At 35.0% G+C, this 17,223-nt stretch overlaps 1 protein-coding gene across 1 annotated transcript in view; it reads right to left on the bottom strand.

The window, feature by feature from the left end:
- Window positions 1-17,223, bottom strand: part of Gpc3 (glypican 3) — a 406,893-nt gene that overhangs the window by 183,812 nt on the left and 205,858 nt on the right. The window contains exon 3 of the mRNA XM_046469318.2: window positions 2,168-2,862. Coding sequence (XP_046325274.1) covers window positions 2,168-2,862 — 695 coding nt within the window. The remainder of the gene's footprint in view (window positions 1-2,167; window positions 2,863-17,223) is intronic.

The raw sequence follows: 17,223 nt of genomic DNA, 5'->3' as shown, positions 1-17,223 counted from the left end.
GGCAGGAGGATCACGAGTTCAAAGCCAGCCTCCGCAAAAGCGAGGCGCTAAGCAACTCAGTGAGACCCTGTCTCTAAATAAAATATAAAATAGGGCTGGGGATGTGTCAGTGGTTGAGTGCCCCCTGAGTTCAATCCCTGGTAACCCCCCCAATAAAAGCACTACAGGACACATTTTCAAGATCAACTATGTGGCTGTCAAATGGCCATTATCAAAGGCAATCTTTTGTCTTTAACCTTTTCTTCTTATTTTTCCTCTTGCTAAAGACATTTTTACACTCTTGGTACCCTTGCTTTCTATCTAGCACACAGTGGACTCTCAATCAGTATTAGTGAATGAACATATGAATGTATTTATTTTTCATTTTTCTAGTTCTATGAAATTTACTTTTGCATAAGGCCCCAGAATCTGGCCTCAAATTATAAAGCAGTCAAGGGAATAATTAGCCACTGAAGAACACCATCGTTAGAGCATTTCTGTTCATTTTACTATAATTTTTTTTTCAGCAAATGTGTTTTAAATGGCTAACATTGTGAATGGGGCAATTATAGCAGCCCCATAAGTAGCCATGCCGAAGGTTGCCTCATTTCTGTCCTCCTTCCTCATTTAATTCACCAAAGAACCCAATTACCCCTATCATTTTGTACTTCCAGAGTTAAAGACAAGGCTAAATGGCCCAATATGCTCTCCACATTCTGGATAAGCAATGGCTGAGAATACATAGTAGCTGTACTGTATAGAAACTAAACCAGGCCAACCAAGCTTGGGTTTGAATCCTAGCTCCTCCCACTTAACCAGCTTTTTAAAATTATTATAATTAACATTTCAAAATAATGGGATTTTTTTGTGACAAATTAACACATGCACATAACATGCTTTGATTGGGTCCACATCCTTATTTCCCTGTTTTCCCCCTTCTCCTCCCTTGATATTTTTCCCCTTTCCTACTAGTTCCCCTTCTATTTTTTTTTTAAGATTCCATATAAGTGACAAAACCCACTTACCTGGCTTTGAGATCTTAGACAAGGCCTTTAACCTCTCTAAGCTTGATTTCCTCTAGTGTAGAATGGGAATCATATTATGGCCTATCTCATGGGTTATTGGAAAATATTATATATACCAGCCAGCAGAGTACCTGAGCTGTACTAGGAGCTCAAGAAGGATAGTATATTCTATTATTTTGCCACCTCCTCCTACAAACCTGGCATTATTCAGGAATCAGTACCTCAAGGGGATCTGGCTAGTAGCTCTTGGCTGACTCTGTTCTGCATTGGAAGGGTACATTCTGTGGTTTTGTGACAAACAATGACTGAAACCAAGAAACTAGCTGATTCACTTCCAGAAATGTCCTTTCCCCATCACAAATCCCATCAGGCTTAAAAGATTGCTATTATCAAATATATATATATATATATATATATATATATATATATATATATATATATATATATATATATATATTGGGAAATATGGATGTTTTGCTTTTCTTATGTTCTTGTGTAGGTTTAGTTAGTGGGTATTAGGTGGGTCTTTTGTGCTCAAATTCTTTACTCAACATAGCAATGCAGTATACATAATTAAGAGCACGAGTGAAATCAGAATCAGAAAGAGTGATGATAACCAAATTAAAGGGAGGACCAATCAATTTCTGAATTGTGGATCTTCCACTAACTAAATGGGTGTCCTTGGACAAGCTGCAATTTCACTAAGTTTCAGTGTCCTTGATTATAAAATTGAGATAATATCTCCCACTTCACAGGATTGTCATGACAATTACTAAAACTGACAATAATAGTTATAACAGCTCACATTTATTAAAGACTTACCATGTGCCAGACAGATGCTAAGTGCTTTAACACGTGCTATTCTCTATGAAGAAGATATTCTTTTTCTCCCTATTTCATGAATTGGGAAAACGAGGCTCACAAAGATAAAATGGCTCCCCAATGTTCCACAGCAAAGAAGTGGGTGGAGCTATAACTCAAAACCAGGTTTGATGACTCCATAGCCTGCAGTTCTAGCTGCAGTAACACTATCTAGCTCTGTAAGGTCATTTAGTCTACCTGTCATCTTGCCCACTCTGATTTTTTCACTTCTATCTATCAGAACCAGCTACTACACAGGCCACCCCACCCTAGTAAATCCCCGTCCACTGAAAGCTACTCACAGTGGTGGTCAGCTTGCCTCCATTCTTCTGGACATACTGGATGGAATCATGGATTGTCGAAAAGAGACCCAGCAGGACGTTCTCCATGTCGTAGATTCTGTACATGCCATTCACCAGTTCTTCGAGGGACAGGATGTATTCTCTCCAGTACTTGTCAATCTCCACCACACCTGCCATACAGCCTTGCATGACCACGTTGCAGTAACCACCACAAGGCTTCACCATCATCAGTCCCTGGCAGTAAGAGCAGTACCACATTCTGGTGAGCATACGGCCACAGTCCTTACTGAACTTCAGGTGGTCAGTTGTGTTGATCACTTCAATTCCAAGATTCAGGGCCTGAAGGAAGATCCTAGTGACTTGCAGTGACTTGGAAACTTGGGTCATGATTAGCTTGGGGAAATTCCCAAATACTTTCAGGTCACGTCTTGCTCCTCGGAGGCACTCGTTAATGTCGATGGCTGACTCAGGCAGGCCTGGGTTCATTAGCTGGGTATAGATGACTGGAAACAGGCTGTCAAACAGTTCATTGACCATATCGTCCACGTTGATGTCAGAACCCAAGATGTAGAGAGACACATCTGTGAAAAATTCGCCCACAAACTCAAAAGCTTGTGGGGTCAGGCTCGGGTAGTTATTCTTGAACATGGCATTGGTATAGTTCTTGGCATGGCGAACAACAATTTCAAAGGCCTCTGTAAAATAAGAGATAAAGAAATGCCCACAAATTAAAACATGAAAAGCCAGGGTGTAATTGAATTTGAGATTTCTCTATTGCTGTGGTGATTAAGATCCCATTTGCCTTAAATAATTGACTCACATTCATTTCTGGCATTGCCTCTATTCCTGCAATTGTTTGCTCCTATAAATCAATTTTCCTTTCTGAACATCATGACCAAACTCTGATGTGCACATAAATTCTTAAACACACAAATTATGTTTCAAATGACAAAAGCTGGGATTCAGTTAACATTTCAGCCTTTCATGAAAATATTGATTAAAAATTGGCTAAATGAGAAATTATTTCTCTTTCTCTCATTGATTTATTCAGATAAAAAGAAATTATATTTCAGAACCTTTCATTCTTAGGCAGAGATAAATATTTGACAACAAACCACACACTGTATAAACTCACATAACAATTTAAGCCTGTTCAGCCCTCGGGGAGAGGCAAGTTATTAGCCAAGAATAAAAGTTATCATGAATTTCATCATTTTGGGTAGATCTTCTCCAGATAGCTTTAAAGGGAGCTATCAGCCAGACTGCCGGACTTGGAAATGAAATTTATCAACTGAAAGAGTATCTGGATGGGAAAAACAATTCATGCACTTATCTATATATTTGATACTGAAAATAATTGCAAGCTGAACATCTGGAAAGACAACTGTGAAGCTTCCTTCATAAGTTCAGCTTTCATATGATTTGGAAGCCTTATCTACTCCACAGAGACCAGGAATTCATGATTACATCTGCTATCCCAACCCATTGGCATAAGGCCCAATTAGTGTCATTGGTCTGAGAGACAAAGTAGTAATATCACCATCTTATTTTCTCCAAACCGACATATTCTAAACACATTATCCAAAATAATCAGAGTTATGCATTTATATAAGTGAAGGAAAAACAACTATAGTAATAGGTTTTTCAAGAAACGAGAGTTTTAAAACAAGCAAACAAGAACTTAAGTTTCCTGAGAAGTTTAAAATTAACTTAGTACTTTCAATTCCTTCCAAAATACAAAGGTCCATAACAGATGTATTCCAAATGATGCCAATTCATGAGCCTTGAAAAATCAAATTATTACCACTTTCAGACTACTAGAGGGACTGTACTTCAGCAGTTCCTTGGGATCACTTAGTCCAACATTTCAGTCATCTGTGGCAGAAGCGAGCTCTAGGTTGTGTCACCACCATCTGCCCTAGATCCCTCACAAGGTAGAACATGCTCCTTAGATTCTTCCCTTGGGCTTATGACATGCCCAGCAATGTTGAACAGATGCCAGTGCAATTCTGTAGAGCTTCTAAGTCCACTTGAGGAAACATGAGTTTGGAACACATCTTAACTTTCTATAAAGGTTTTTGAGAATATGTGTGTTGGCTATAGGTCCAAGGGCAGCTCAAGTGTAACTGTCATGGGGAGACACTATTTTGTGCTGATTATTTCAGTTTTGCACCTGTGAGACCTGGGGGAAATATCTTTCTTTCCATCAATTACTGCATGTTCATTTGTTTGTTCTGTTTAGAACATTAAGCAATTTCTAACATGTTTATCTATGTTGCAACAAACTTCCTAGCTCCACATACTACTTAATTCTTAATCGTTGAATGTAAAAGGTAGGTGAGGTCAATACAAAGGATCAGTCAATGAATTCGTTAAAATCATCAGAAATTTTGGGATTTAAAAGTTTTTATTCATTTTAATTACACTTAGCAATCATTTATTTCATATTGGGTTCTGTGCCAGATACTGGGGGTACAAGAGCACTACCTAGATGGAAATAAATGATACACTATTCTTGTCTTTGAAATATTTGCAAGGATGTTGGGCATGGTGATACAAGCCTGTAATTCCAGGTATGCCTGTAGTTCCAGCTACTTGAGAGGCTGAGGCAGGAGATAGTAAGTTTGAGGACAGCCTGTGTGACTTAGAGAGGCACTGTTCAAACGCAAGTTTTTGTTTTTTAAAAAAAAGGTTTTAAAAGGCTGGGGTGTAACTCAGTGGTAGAATGTTGTCTAGAATGCACAAGGCCACGGGTTGAATCTCCAATACTGCCAACAACAACAACAACAAAAAAGACATATTCACGGGGCCAGGGTTGTGGCTCAGTGGTATAGCGCTTGCCTAGCATGCATGAGGCACTGGGTTTGATCCCTGGAACCACGTAAAAATAAAAAATAAAGGTATTATGTCCATTTATAAAAAAAAAGATATATTCATAAGATAGATGGTTTAGAGTGTGCAAAACTTTTGCATGTATATTATGACAGCTCTTTTCTGGCATAATATTAGTGGATTATGTAATATTAGTGTATTATGTAATATTAGTGTATTATTATTATATGTGATAGTGGAATTCTTTGTGATATTGTGATATATTCATATAGGCACATTTGGTAATATAACCCCATTTTAGGAATGATGATATTGAGTCTCCACAGAGTGAAAGGACTTCCACAGGGTCATACAGCTGCAAAACAGAAGTAATCAACACACACTGGTCTCTCCTGAGGACATATGCAATCTAGCTGTCCTCAGACCCATAGCCAATACACAGTCTCAAAAACTTTTGTAGAAAGTTCTGTTTTAAACTCATTATTTTCTCATTAGGTAATGAGGAATTTCCATTCCTTTCTGAATGGAAATGTAGTAGACATAATTGCAGCCCAAAGGCCAATAAAGCAGAGTGTCGCTTGCACCTTTGCCTTGGGGCATCATGAAGTAAGAGAAGAAAGAAGAGCGATACAGAGATGCAACCCCTGTAGATCTCAATTATCCAAGGCACTATAAATATATTCTTCACAAGGCAAATTTTATATGAAATACACAGTGCATTTATTCTCTAATGAACAAGATATATGGTAGAGAAATCCCATAGATTCTATCCTTTTTTTAAGTTTCTGTTACTACACTCTGCATCGATTACAAAAAAAAAATAACAATAGATCATGAACTCTTCTGCAGAAAGAAAAACAAGAATACATATTGCACAGGGAAAGGGCTGGGGGCCCATATCAAAACTCAGGTTCACACCTGTGCTTTCCTCCAAATTCCATAGCTCAGAATCCATTTAGCACATCTCTGGGTTTTGCCCCACCCTCTTATTTCTATATCACAGGACAACAGACCAAACTATAAGTACTCAAGCAAAGGCTCTTGGAGGACATATAGGAACCAACATTAAAACCAACAGGAGGTGAAAAGGAAAACTTTTCTAGGCAACTTCAGGTTTCATGAAATGAAACCAAGGGCTAAAATAACCGTAAAGCAGTTTGCTCCATTGATTTTTTGGGGTCAGATTAGAATGTATACTTCAGCTAGGGGAGGTTTTTCTCTCTCTCTCTTTCCTGGGACAAAGTCAATATATATGACCAGGAAATATTGAAACAAATGATTGTAAAATCAGAGCTATTATGAAAAATTTGGAACTGAATAGAAAATATTCTCATTATTTACAACACATTGAAATATACATGATATATATATATAAATAGATTTAATAAACTGAGTTAATACACATTCTGATATAGCAAGTTTTCTAGATTTCTAGATGTCCCTATCACCCTCCTGGTCACCAATATTTGGGCATGCTGTAGTTTTGTCAATGTCCTCCTTAAATTATGGTGCTCAAAAAAGGACAGGATTCTCCAGATGTAGTTTGACAGATGAAGTGTACAACCAGGCTATCACAGCTCCTTAAGTGGTTCAATAACTTCTTATCCTACCCCCTAGGACATATAGCCTATTATAGCAGCAAAATAATTATCCTTAGTATTGGGTGCTGATGTACCTGCATTCACACCCAGACAGAGGAGAAGTGCTTTTATGGACATTTTCAGAAATAGACTGAGAATTAAAAAAAACAGTATATTTGGAAGAAGAGAATAAATGAACCATGGAATCTCTTTCAAGCCCCATAGAATAAGAAAGTCCTTATAGAAGCAGGTGATTTTTTTCAAGGCAGTTTTCCTGGCACTGTAAGAATGGAAAATACTTTGTAAGAAGAAATTTCCTTTTCTTTTTCTTTCTTGTCTACTTCAGTACTGGGGATGAATCCAGGACATCATGCATGCTAGGCAAGTACTCTACCATTAAGCTACAGCCCAATCCTAACAACATTTTATATTCCTAGGATAAACGCCTCTCAATTGACTCAACTAAAAATAGTTCTTATTTTCAAGCACAGATACCTTAATGAAAAAAGAAATATAAACTTTATGAGGTACCTGTAATGCATGCCAGTATCTGGGGTAAACTTTCTCATATCTGTCCTCTAATTGCTTTGACATAAACCATATATGTTTGGAATTACTTTTATTATGCTGGTGAGAAAATTGAGGCTGAGAAGTTAAGTGACTCACACAAGGAAATGATCTCTAGCTAAAGGCTAGGGCCTGAATATAATGTTGGTACACAAATAGTTTTAATAAATCACTAGAGCTTGAGTATGGACTAGTTTGAAAATTAAAACCTCCTGGGGTCCCACACCTATGGATTCCCCCATACTTGAATGGGACTTACCTCAAGAAACAACAAAGTTCTCACAGTGAAGATCCAAGAAAAATCTTGTTTTTCAGGCAGGGAAGGGAAAATTAATAATTTTTAAATACTCCATGATCATTTTGCCACAACAAATGCTTGCTCTTTATAGAATATATAATTTTACTAAAGCTTGACATAACTGGAGGAAGGGCAGTTAGATAATTCAGGATCCTCTAGACTTCCTGTCATACCTAGCCCAAGTAAAACTTCTAAAGTCACAGTCCAAGGAGTTAAAACCATGAAAATACTGTGATTAATCAGAAGATTGTAGAACTTCCCTTTAACATCTAATCAATAAATCTAAAATATAGTAATAGTTCATTACAACTGAGAGGGCTACAAGACCCAGATCCTATTTAAGGGAGAGAGTTCTTAGGGAAACCTAAAACAAACAGGTGAGGAAAAAATTTAAGAGAATAAACTGAAGCCTCTGGCATTTATAGTCACAGTAAGTATTAAATAGCCCAGCTTTTAAGCAGGTTAACACAAAACTTCATGTTAAATTTCTAATTACTAGCTGGATGCAATAGCATACACCTGTAATCCCAGTGACTCAGGACTCTGAGGCAAGAGGATCACAAGTTTGAGGACAGCCTAAGCAACTTAGTGAGGCCCTAAACAACTTAGTGAGAACTGTCTCAAAATAAAAATATAAAGTGCTGGGAATGCAGCTCAGTGGTAAAGTGCCCCTGGGTTCAATCCCTGGTACAAGAAAGAAAGAAAGGAAGGAAGGAAGGAAGGGAGGGAGGGAGGGAGGGAGGGAGGGAGGGAGGGAGAGAGAGAGAGAGAGAGAGAGAGAGAGAAAGAAGGAAAGAAAGAGAGAGAAAAGCCTAATGACTTCAAATTCCTACTACCCAATATATCATAGCTTACTTTGTACAAGCAACTAAAAATCATATTAAAAAGTAAGATAAACACAGTCTGCAAATACAAAGCAATTATTAAAACCATATTCAGATATGGCACAGATTTTTGGATTTATCAAACAGGGAATCTAAAACAACTAAGATTAATGTGGGAAGGGCATTAAAGGACAAAGAGCATGCAAGAACAGTTGGGTGATTTAAACAAAGATGAAAACTCCAATAGATACCAAAAGGATGTTGGAAATCAAGTATACTAAAACAGAAATGAAACATACCTTTCATAAGCTTATCAGTATGTTAAAAATGATCAAGAAAAAATCAGTGAACTTGAAGATACATTAATAAAAATATTCCAAACTAAAAGGGGAAAGAAAAAAGAAAGAGCTAAAACCATATCCAAACATTCCCAAATATATAAGGCACAAAATATGTATGACTGTAATTCCAGAAAAGATGAAACAGAAGAAATATTTTAAGATATAGTAGTCACAAATTTTTTAAAATTCATTATAGATACAATTCACAGATCCAAAAAGCTCAGAGAACAAGAAGTAGAATTAAAAATAAAATGTCATGCCTGGACATATATTCAAACTACAGAAAACCAAAGACAAAGAGAAAATCTATAAAGAAGCTTATACAGGAATAAGGATAAGAACAATCTTATCATCAGATCCATGAAAGCAAAAAGGGTTAAGTGAAATATTGAAGATGTTATAAGAAATAAAATCCCATTAACCTACAATTCTGTATCCAGCAAAATTATCTTATAAAAGTGAAAAATAAATAAATAAATAAAGACTTTCTCGGGGCTGGGGTTGAGGCTCAACGGTAGAGCGCTTGCCTCACATGTGCAAGACCCTGGGTTCGATCCTCAGCACCACATAAAAATAAATAAGTGAAATAAAGGTATTGTGTCCAACTACAACTAAAAAATAAATATTTTTTTTAAAAAATACTTTCTCTGACAAACAAAAATGGAGGGAATTTGTCTTCAGCAAACCTACCTTGCAAGAAATATTAAGACATTTAACAGGAAAATCATGTAGACCAGGAAATCAGATCTACATCTGGAAAGAAAGAGTGTTGGAGGGGCTGGGGTTGTGGTTCAGTGGTACAGCACTCACCTAGCCCATGTGAGGCCCTAGGTTTGATCCTCAGCACCACATAAAAATAAATAAATAAAGGTATTCTGTCCAACTACAACTAAAAAATAAATATTAAAAAAAGATATAGTGTCCAACTACAACTAAAAAATAAATTTTAAAAAAAGAGTGGTGGCAGAGCAATAAATGAAAGTAAATAAATTTTTCTATTTCTTTTTTGGATAATCTAATAGATCACTGTTCAAAGTAATATTGCAACAATGTACTTAGTAATTGTAGCATCTGAGTAAGTAACAACAATGGCAGCAATGTTTCAAGGAGTGAGAGAGAGGAACTGAGAATACTCTCTCTCCTTTCATTTTTGCAGTGCAGGGATCAAACCCAAGGCCTTGCACATACTAGGTAAGTGCTCTACCACGCTATATGTTTAGCCCTAATTATCCCCTTAAATGTGAATGGCTTAAAAACAGATTAAAAGATTGGAGTAGATATAAAAGATAGGGCCTAACTTTATGTTATCAATAGGAAACACACCTTAAATATAATGATACAAATACTAATTAAGGAAAAACGTTACTACTAACACCACAGAAGTCCAAAGAATCATTAGAACAATGATGCACCACAAATTTGATAACTTAGAAGAAATGGGTAAATATACAGACACAATCCTTACTGATTAAATAATGAAGAAATAGAGTTCTTCAACAGATCAATAATGAATAACAAGATTGAATTAATAATAAAAATTCTGTTATCCAAGAAAATCCTAGGACCAGATGGCTTCACTGCTGACTTTTAACAAACATTTGAACAACTAATACCAATTATTAAATTACTCCAAAAATCTGAAGAGATGGGCATTCTTCCAAACTCATTATAAGGCCAGCATTACTTTGATACTCAAACTAGACAGGGACACATCTAAGACCAAAAAAAAAAAAAAAAAAAAAGGGAAAAATAGTTACAGGCCAATATCCTTAATGAACTTAGATGCAAAAATCCTCAGCAAAACACTAGCAAACTGATTCCAACAGCCAGCACATTAAAAGGTTATTCACAGTCAGGAGTGATGGCACATGCCTGTAATCCCAGTGACTCAGGAGGCTAAGAAAGGTGGATCATAAGTTTGAGGTTAGTCTCTGCCACTTAGCAAGACCCTTAGCAACTTAGCGACCCTGTCTCAAAATAAAAATCAATCAATAAATAGATAGGCAGGGGTGTAGCTCAATGGCAATGTGCCCCTGGATTGAATCCCTAATGCCAAAAGAAAAGAAGACAAGTGATTATTCACAATGATCAAGTGAAATTCATTCCATAGATGCAAGGATAGTTCACTATAAGAGCTAATATCAGGTTGAATGGGTGGGGGGAGTCAGAAAGTTTTCTAAGAGCTGGAACAAATCAAGGAGGATTACTCTCACTACTCATATTTGACAATGTACTGAAAGTCCTAGCCAAAGCAATCGGGCGAGAGAAGGAAATAAAGGGCATTCGAACTGGAATGTAAAAAGTCAAATTGTCATTGTTTGCAGATGGCATGATCTTATATATAGAAAACCCCAAAGACTGCAACAACAAATTATTAGAACTACAAAACTAATTCAGCAAATTTGAAGGACACAAAAATCAGTAGCATTTCTATATACCAATAGAAAATTATCAGATAGAGAAAATAAGAAAGCAATCCATTTATAACAGCTACAAAAGTAAAGTAAAAAAAATTTAACCAAGGAAGTGAAAGATCTATAAAGTAAAAACTATAAAAAAATGAAGAAAGAAACTAAATAGAACATATATACATATGCAAAGTGGGAAGACATTTCATATTCATGGATTGGAAGAATCAATATCATTAAAATGTCCATACTACCTAAAGTTGACATATATATTCAAAGAGGCATATAAAAATGCTCCATATCACTAATCAGAAGAGAAAACAAATCAAAACCACAATAATATATCTCCTTAACCCAGAAGAATGATTATTATGTAAAAGTCTAAAGATATCCAGTACTGGTGAGGATACAGAGAAAAGCCAAGACTTGAACAGTGTTGGTGGGAATATACATTCGTATAACCATTATGGAAAACAGTGTGGAAGTGCCTCAAAAATTAAAAACACAACTACCACATGACCCAGAAATCCCACTGCTAGGTAACATATAAAGGAAAGGACGCCAGTATGACAAAGAGATATCTGTATTACCATGTTTATGTGTTCATCAACTAATGGATGGATAAAGAAAATATGGTGTATATATATATAATATATATATATATATATATATATATATATATATATATCATGAAATACTATTCAGCCACAAAAAAGAATGAAATCCTGTGATTAACAACAACATGAATAGAATAGAGATCATTATGTTAAGTAAAAAAAGGAGAGCATAGCAAGTCAAATACCATATAATTTCACATGTGGACATAAAAGTTGAGGATATAATGTACTTACTAAGAGCTAGGGACAATTGAGGGAAGGGAGACATAGGAAGAGGTTTATTACTAGGTACTGAGTTATACTTAGATAGGAGTAGGAAGTTCTAGTGTGCTATTGTACAGTAGAGTGACTATAGGTAAAAAAAAATGTACTATGTATTTCAAAAATCTATAAAAAAACCTTTTAGAATGTTTTTACCATAAAGAAATAAAAATGTTTGAGGCATTAGATATGTTTAACCCGATCTAAATGTCATACAATATATGTGTGCATGGAAACATCACATGGTACTCTACAAATATGTACAACTTTTGTTTTTATGTATCATTTAAAATGTTTGAATCTTTCTGGGTTCAGTGAAACCTGCCTGTAATCCCAGCAACTCAGGAGACTGAGACAGGAGGATCACAATTTCATGGCCAGTGTCAGTAATTTAGCAAGATCCTGTCTCAAAATAAATAATAAAGGGGATGGGACTGTAGCTTAGTGGTAGGGTCCCCAAGTTCAATCCCTTGTACCAAAGGAAAAAAAAGATCTAAATCAATATAAAGAAACAGAAAAAAACTGAAGTAGCCAAATTAATTTCACACTAAGCACACTTTAGAAGAAGGAAAATTATGAGGGATTTAGAGGGGCATTACTTAATGGTCTGTTCTCCAAGAAAACATAATAATCCTTAAAGTGTAGGAACTAACAATATATGTGAGGCAAAAGCTGGTAGGTCTGCATAAAGAAATAATAAAAACCCACGATTATAGCTATAGATGTCAATGTCTCTCAGTATCTAAAAAGTTCATTAGGCAGAGAACTAGTAAGAACATAGTTTAACTGAATAGCACCATCTATCAACTGGATCTAATTGATATTGATAAAACACTTCATCTATCAACAGCAGAATACACATTTTTCTCCAGCACTCATAGAACATCCACATTCTGGGCCATAAAATACATCTTATTAAATTTTAAAGCATTAAATTCATACAAAGAATGTTATCAAATCACAATGGATTTAAACTACAAATCAGTAACAATAGTAACAGACCACTTTCAATCACTTGCAAAATAACATATGGGCATTCAGGGTGTAGCTAGTGGTAGAGCACTTGCCTAGTATACATGACAGCCTGGTTCCTATTCCCAGCATTACAAAGCAAATTTAAAAAAAAAAAAACACAAACAAACAAACAAAAACAAAACAAACAAAAAACCCACATGGGACCAAAAAAATATCAAGAAAAAATTTAATGTGTTTAACTAAATGAAAATAAACATACAATTTGTGAGATGCAGTAAAAGCAGTGCTTTCTATGCTTATAAACTTGGTAAAAGTGATGAAATGGAATAGAATGACCTAAATTCAAAATTTCTATAAAGTTATGGTAACCTGGACATGATGGTATTAATAAAAGAATAAAAAAATAGATTAATGAATGCAGAGCTTAGAAATAGACCACACAAATATAATCAACTGATCTTGACCAAAAAGGGAAGGCAATTCAAAAGAGAAAGATTGGTCTTTCCAACAAAAAGTGCTGGAATAATTGGACATCCACATGCAAAGAAATTAATGTATACAGACTTTTCAACATTATAAAATTAAGTCAAAATTGATCAAATATTTGAATGTAAAATTCAAAATTATAAAATTTATTGAAGATAACATGGAAAGGATTTTGGTGGCCTTTGGCTTGCAATGAGTTTTTAGCTTTTAAAAAAAAGCACTACCCATGACATTTAAAAAAAATGATAAGTAAAACTTTATTAAAATTAGAGAAATTTGTTCTGTAATCTTTAAAAAAAGTAAAGAGAAAAGCATTTGTCACAAACATAAAAGACAAGCCATACAGTGGGAGAAAATATTTGAAAAATACATATATGATAAGTGTCTTGTATCCAAACTGTACAGAAAAGATTTAAAATCAGTAAGAAAACAAGCAACGCCATTATAATATGGGCAAAATATCTGGACACTTTGCCAAAGAAGATAAACAGATGGAAAATAAGCATAAAAATGATACCGTCATATTTCATTAGGAAAATGCAAGCTAAAATAACAATGAGACGCCATTGAATAGCTATTAGAATGGCTACAAGTCATAAAACCAATGATACCAAATACTGCAAGGATGCAGAGAAGAAGCATTCTCATTGGGAATGCAAAATGGTACAGTCATTAGAAGACTGCTTAGCACTTTCTGACAAAACTAAATCTACATTTGCCGTGTGATCCAGTGATTGTGCTCCTTGGTATTTACCAATCCAAATTGATTTGAAAACTCATATCCACATAAACCCTGCAAATGAATGTTTATATAACAGCTTTATTCATAATTGCCAAAACTCGGGAGCAAGCAAAATGCTTTCAGGGCTGAACTGGATAAATAAACTGGGGTACTTTCAGAAAATGGAATATTATTCACCACTAGAAAGAAATGAGATATCAAGCCATGAAAAGACATGGAGGAAACTTAATTCATCTTACTAAGTCAAAGAAGTCAATATGAAAAGTCCACATACTGTATAATTCAAATACATGGCATTCTCAAAAAGGCAAAACTACAGAGATACTAAAAAGTTTAATGGTTGCCAGGGGGCTGAGAAGGGGAGAGGAGTGGATGGGAGAATATCTCAAGTTTGAGACTGGAGGGTGGTGAAACTATATTGTTTTATATTCTAATGGAGGATACACGAAATTATGCATTTCTCAAAACAATACTGTGCAATATAAATAGTAAAAATTAATGTAAATATGGACTTTGGTTAATAATTATCAACATTGGCTCATTAATTTTAACAAGTATATCACACTAATGCTAACAATATTATTCATTTTCTAAAAAAAAAAATTAGTTGTAGATGGACACAATACCTTTATTTTATTTATTCATTTTTTGTAGTGCTGAGAATCGAACCCAGTGCCTCACACGTGCTGGGCTAGTGCTCTGACACTGAGCCACAACCCCAGCCTGTAACAATGCAGGGGAAAGAAAGAATGTAGAAACTGTATTATGTGCTCCATTTTTCTTTAAATCTAAAACTGTTCTAAACAAATAGAGTATTAATTTTTCAAACTGAAAACTAACCTGGACCTTGGAAATTAATTCTTGATGGAACTAGTGACTAGAGCCACTGAACAGTGTTAAGTCACTCCCTCTTTTTTCCTTCAATCTGCTTTGACATTTCTTTCATGAATTAGGGAGTTTTAGCATACAATAGATGCCATATGACATCAATGTAATTTTAATTGGAAAAACCACTGGAAAAAGTTAATGGACCAAAACACCCAAACAGGTAAAACATTTCAATGTTATTTTTGAATGCTGAATGCCTTTTAAAAACTCAACCACATAGAAACTGCAAGTTTAGGTTGTAAAAAAAAAAAGGACCCACATTTAAAAAAAAATAGTTCATAAAGGACAGCAAAAGTATTGTTCAAATTTTTGTTGGATTTTTCCAGCTTTTTATGGTTCATATTAATTTAACTTGAATCGACTAAACTTTTAAAAAGTTGTTATTAAAAATAAATCATTTATTTGTGCAGGCCCATGACCAGCCTATAAATGTGTTTTAGTTTTAAAGTTTCACAAGCTAAGCTACTAAATACAAGGTATATCATTTAGAAGGAAAGAAATGAGTAAAAGTAAGAATTTTAAAAATCTCATGAGCTATTACATTTATCATTAGATAGATAGATAGATAGATAGATAGATATTCCCCCATAGGCTATTACAGACTAAAGAGGACAATTAAAATGATTCATTCAAAGAGTCTTCAGAAATAAAAAGTGAATATCCCTAACCACTAGAAAATTTATGGGTTTGCAACAGTTGACCACGCTTTTGCCCCATTATCCCAATTAGTTCTTATAATTTACCCTCCATTAGCTTTCCTGAACAACTAGTTTACTTTCACCTTCTGGACACTATGATACATATAACTCATAATTTTTCCCTCTTCACATTTATGATGAGAAAGTGTGGAGCCAAATTTATAGCCTACTTCTATCAAGCATAATAAACTCCATGCATGCATTTTGTGTTATAACCTTAATCCTAGTTCCAACCTTCCTTTCCTACCTGCATATTCCTATTTGCCTAACTGTTCCTATGTATTTTAGTTGCAGTGTATTCCATTTTCATTATGTACATTTTCAGCACTTTAAATTCTTTTGGGAACAAGGTGGGATGCAATAAATAAGTAGATTAGTAACTAAGAAGGAGCAAAGGGGAGGTATATCTATCACTTTATGACAAAATGTCATTGCAATAATATATTCTCATGCATTGGTGAACTAACTATAGTAATGCTTGTACTCATCAATAGCCAGGACCTTGTCAGGAACTCATTAGCAGCCCATCACTATCTTTCCAAGCAGCTATTAGGTCCCTATTTTTACTTTTTTTCCCCACATCTTAAAAATGTTAGCAGGTAGGGTGGTATAATCCTATAAGCTCAGCTACTCAGGAGGCTGAGGTGGGAGGATGGCAAGTTTGAGGTCAGCCTCAGTAACTTAAGGAGAGTGTCTCAAAATAAAATTTAAAAAGTGGTACAGTGCCTAGTGTTTGCCTAGAGTGTGAGGTCTTAGGTTCAATTCACGGTACTGCAAAAACAAAACAAAACGACAACAAAAATAAAAACAGATGAAGGTCAAATATATGTCATAACTTTAAAAACCAAGTTGGTACTAATAAGGCTGGATTCATTCATCAGGGTTCAGAAGAGATCTATTTTCACACTGGATTTTGGAACATGACACCTCTGAGAAACCAGGAAAGTAGCTACAAAAAACAATGTAGGAGAACTCTAGATGAAATTTTGTTTCCCTTAAGTGTTGATAAAACTTTATTCTAAGAACAACTTTGTCTTGCAGAAGCCACAAATGAGTTTGTAAACCCATTTTATTGTGGACACACCAAGAATAACCAGTTCTTATATAAAAGAATCTTGTGGACCAGCATTTTTCAGGCTATCATCTCAATGAGTTATTTCTATTTTCTTGGTCTTTTTTTAATTCGGTGTGTCCCAGGATTTCACTGGAGCATCCACTTCTTGATTGATTGGAAAATTGTACTTATTCAAGGTTCCCATAACTAAGAAATGATAACTATTAACAGGGTCCCATTCTTATAACTTTAGTTCCCTTTATACAAAATAAAATCTAATGGAATCCAAGAAAGTAAATTTCTCCAATAATCTGATACAAGCTAAATATTTTAAAAGATCCCAGAGCTCCCCAAATAATTCACTTAATTAAAAAATTTTCTTTAAAAAACATCCTTTTCCAAAGAGTTTATGTGGAGGAGACATGGATTACTCCTAACAGCCATGAAAAGAATGGCATATGAGTTAGCTAGACCAAAAAAATCAC

This window comes from Marmota monax, unplaced genomic scaffold, assembly GCF_021218885.2.
Source record: "Marmota monax isolate L192 unplaced genomic scaffold, Marmota_monax_Labrador192_F-V1.1 WCK01_AAM20220418_F8-fsc00054, whole genome shotgun sequence".
NCBI lineage: Eukaryota > Metazoa > Chordata > Mammalia > Rodentia > Sciuridae > Marmota > Marmota monax.
Note: the sequence above shows the minus strand (reverse complement) of the source record. Positions and strands in the feature narration are given on the sequence as shown.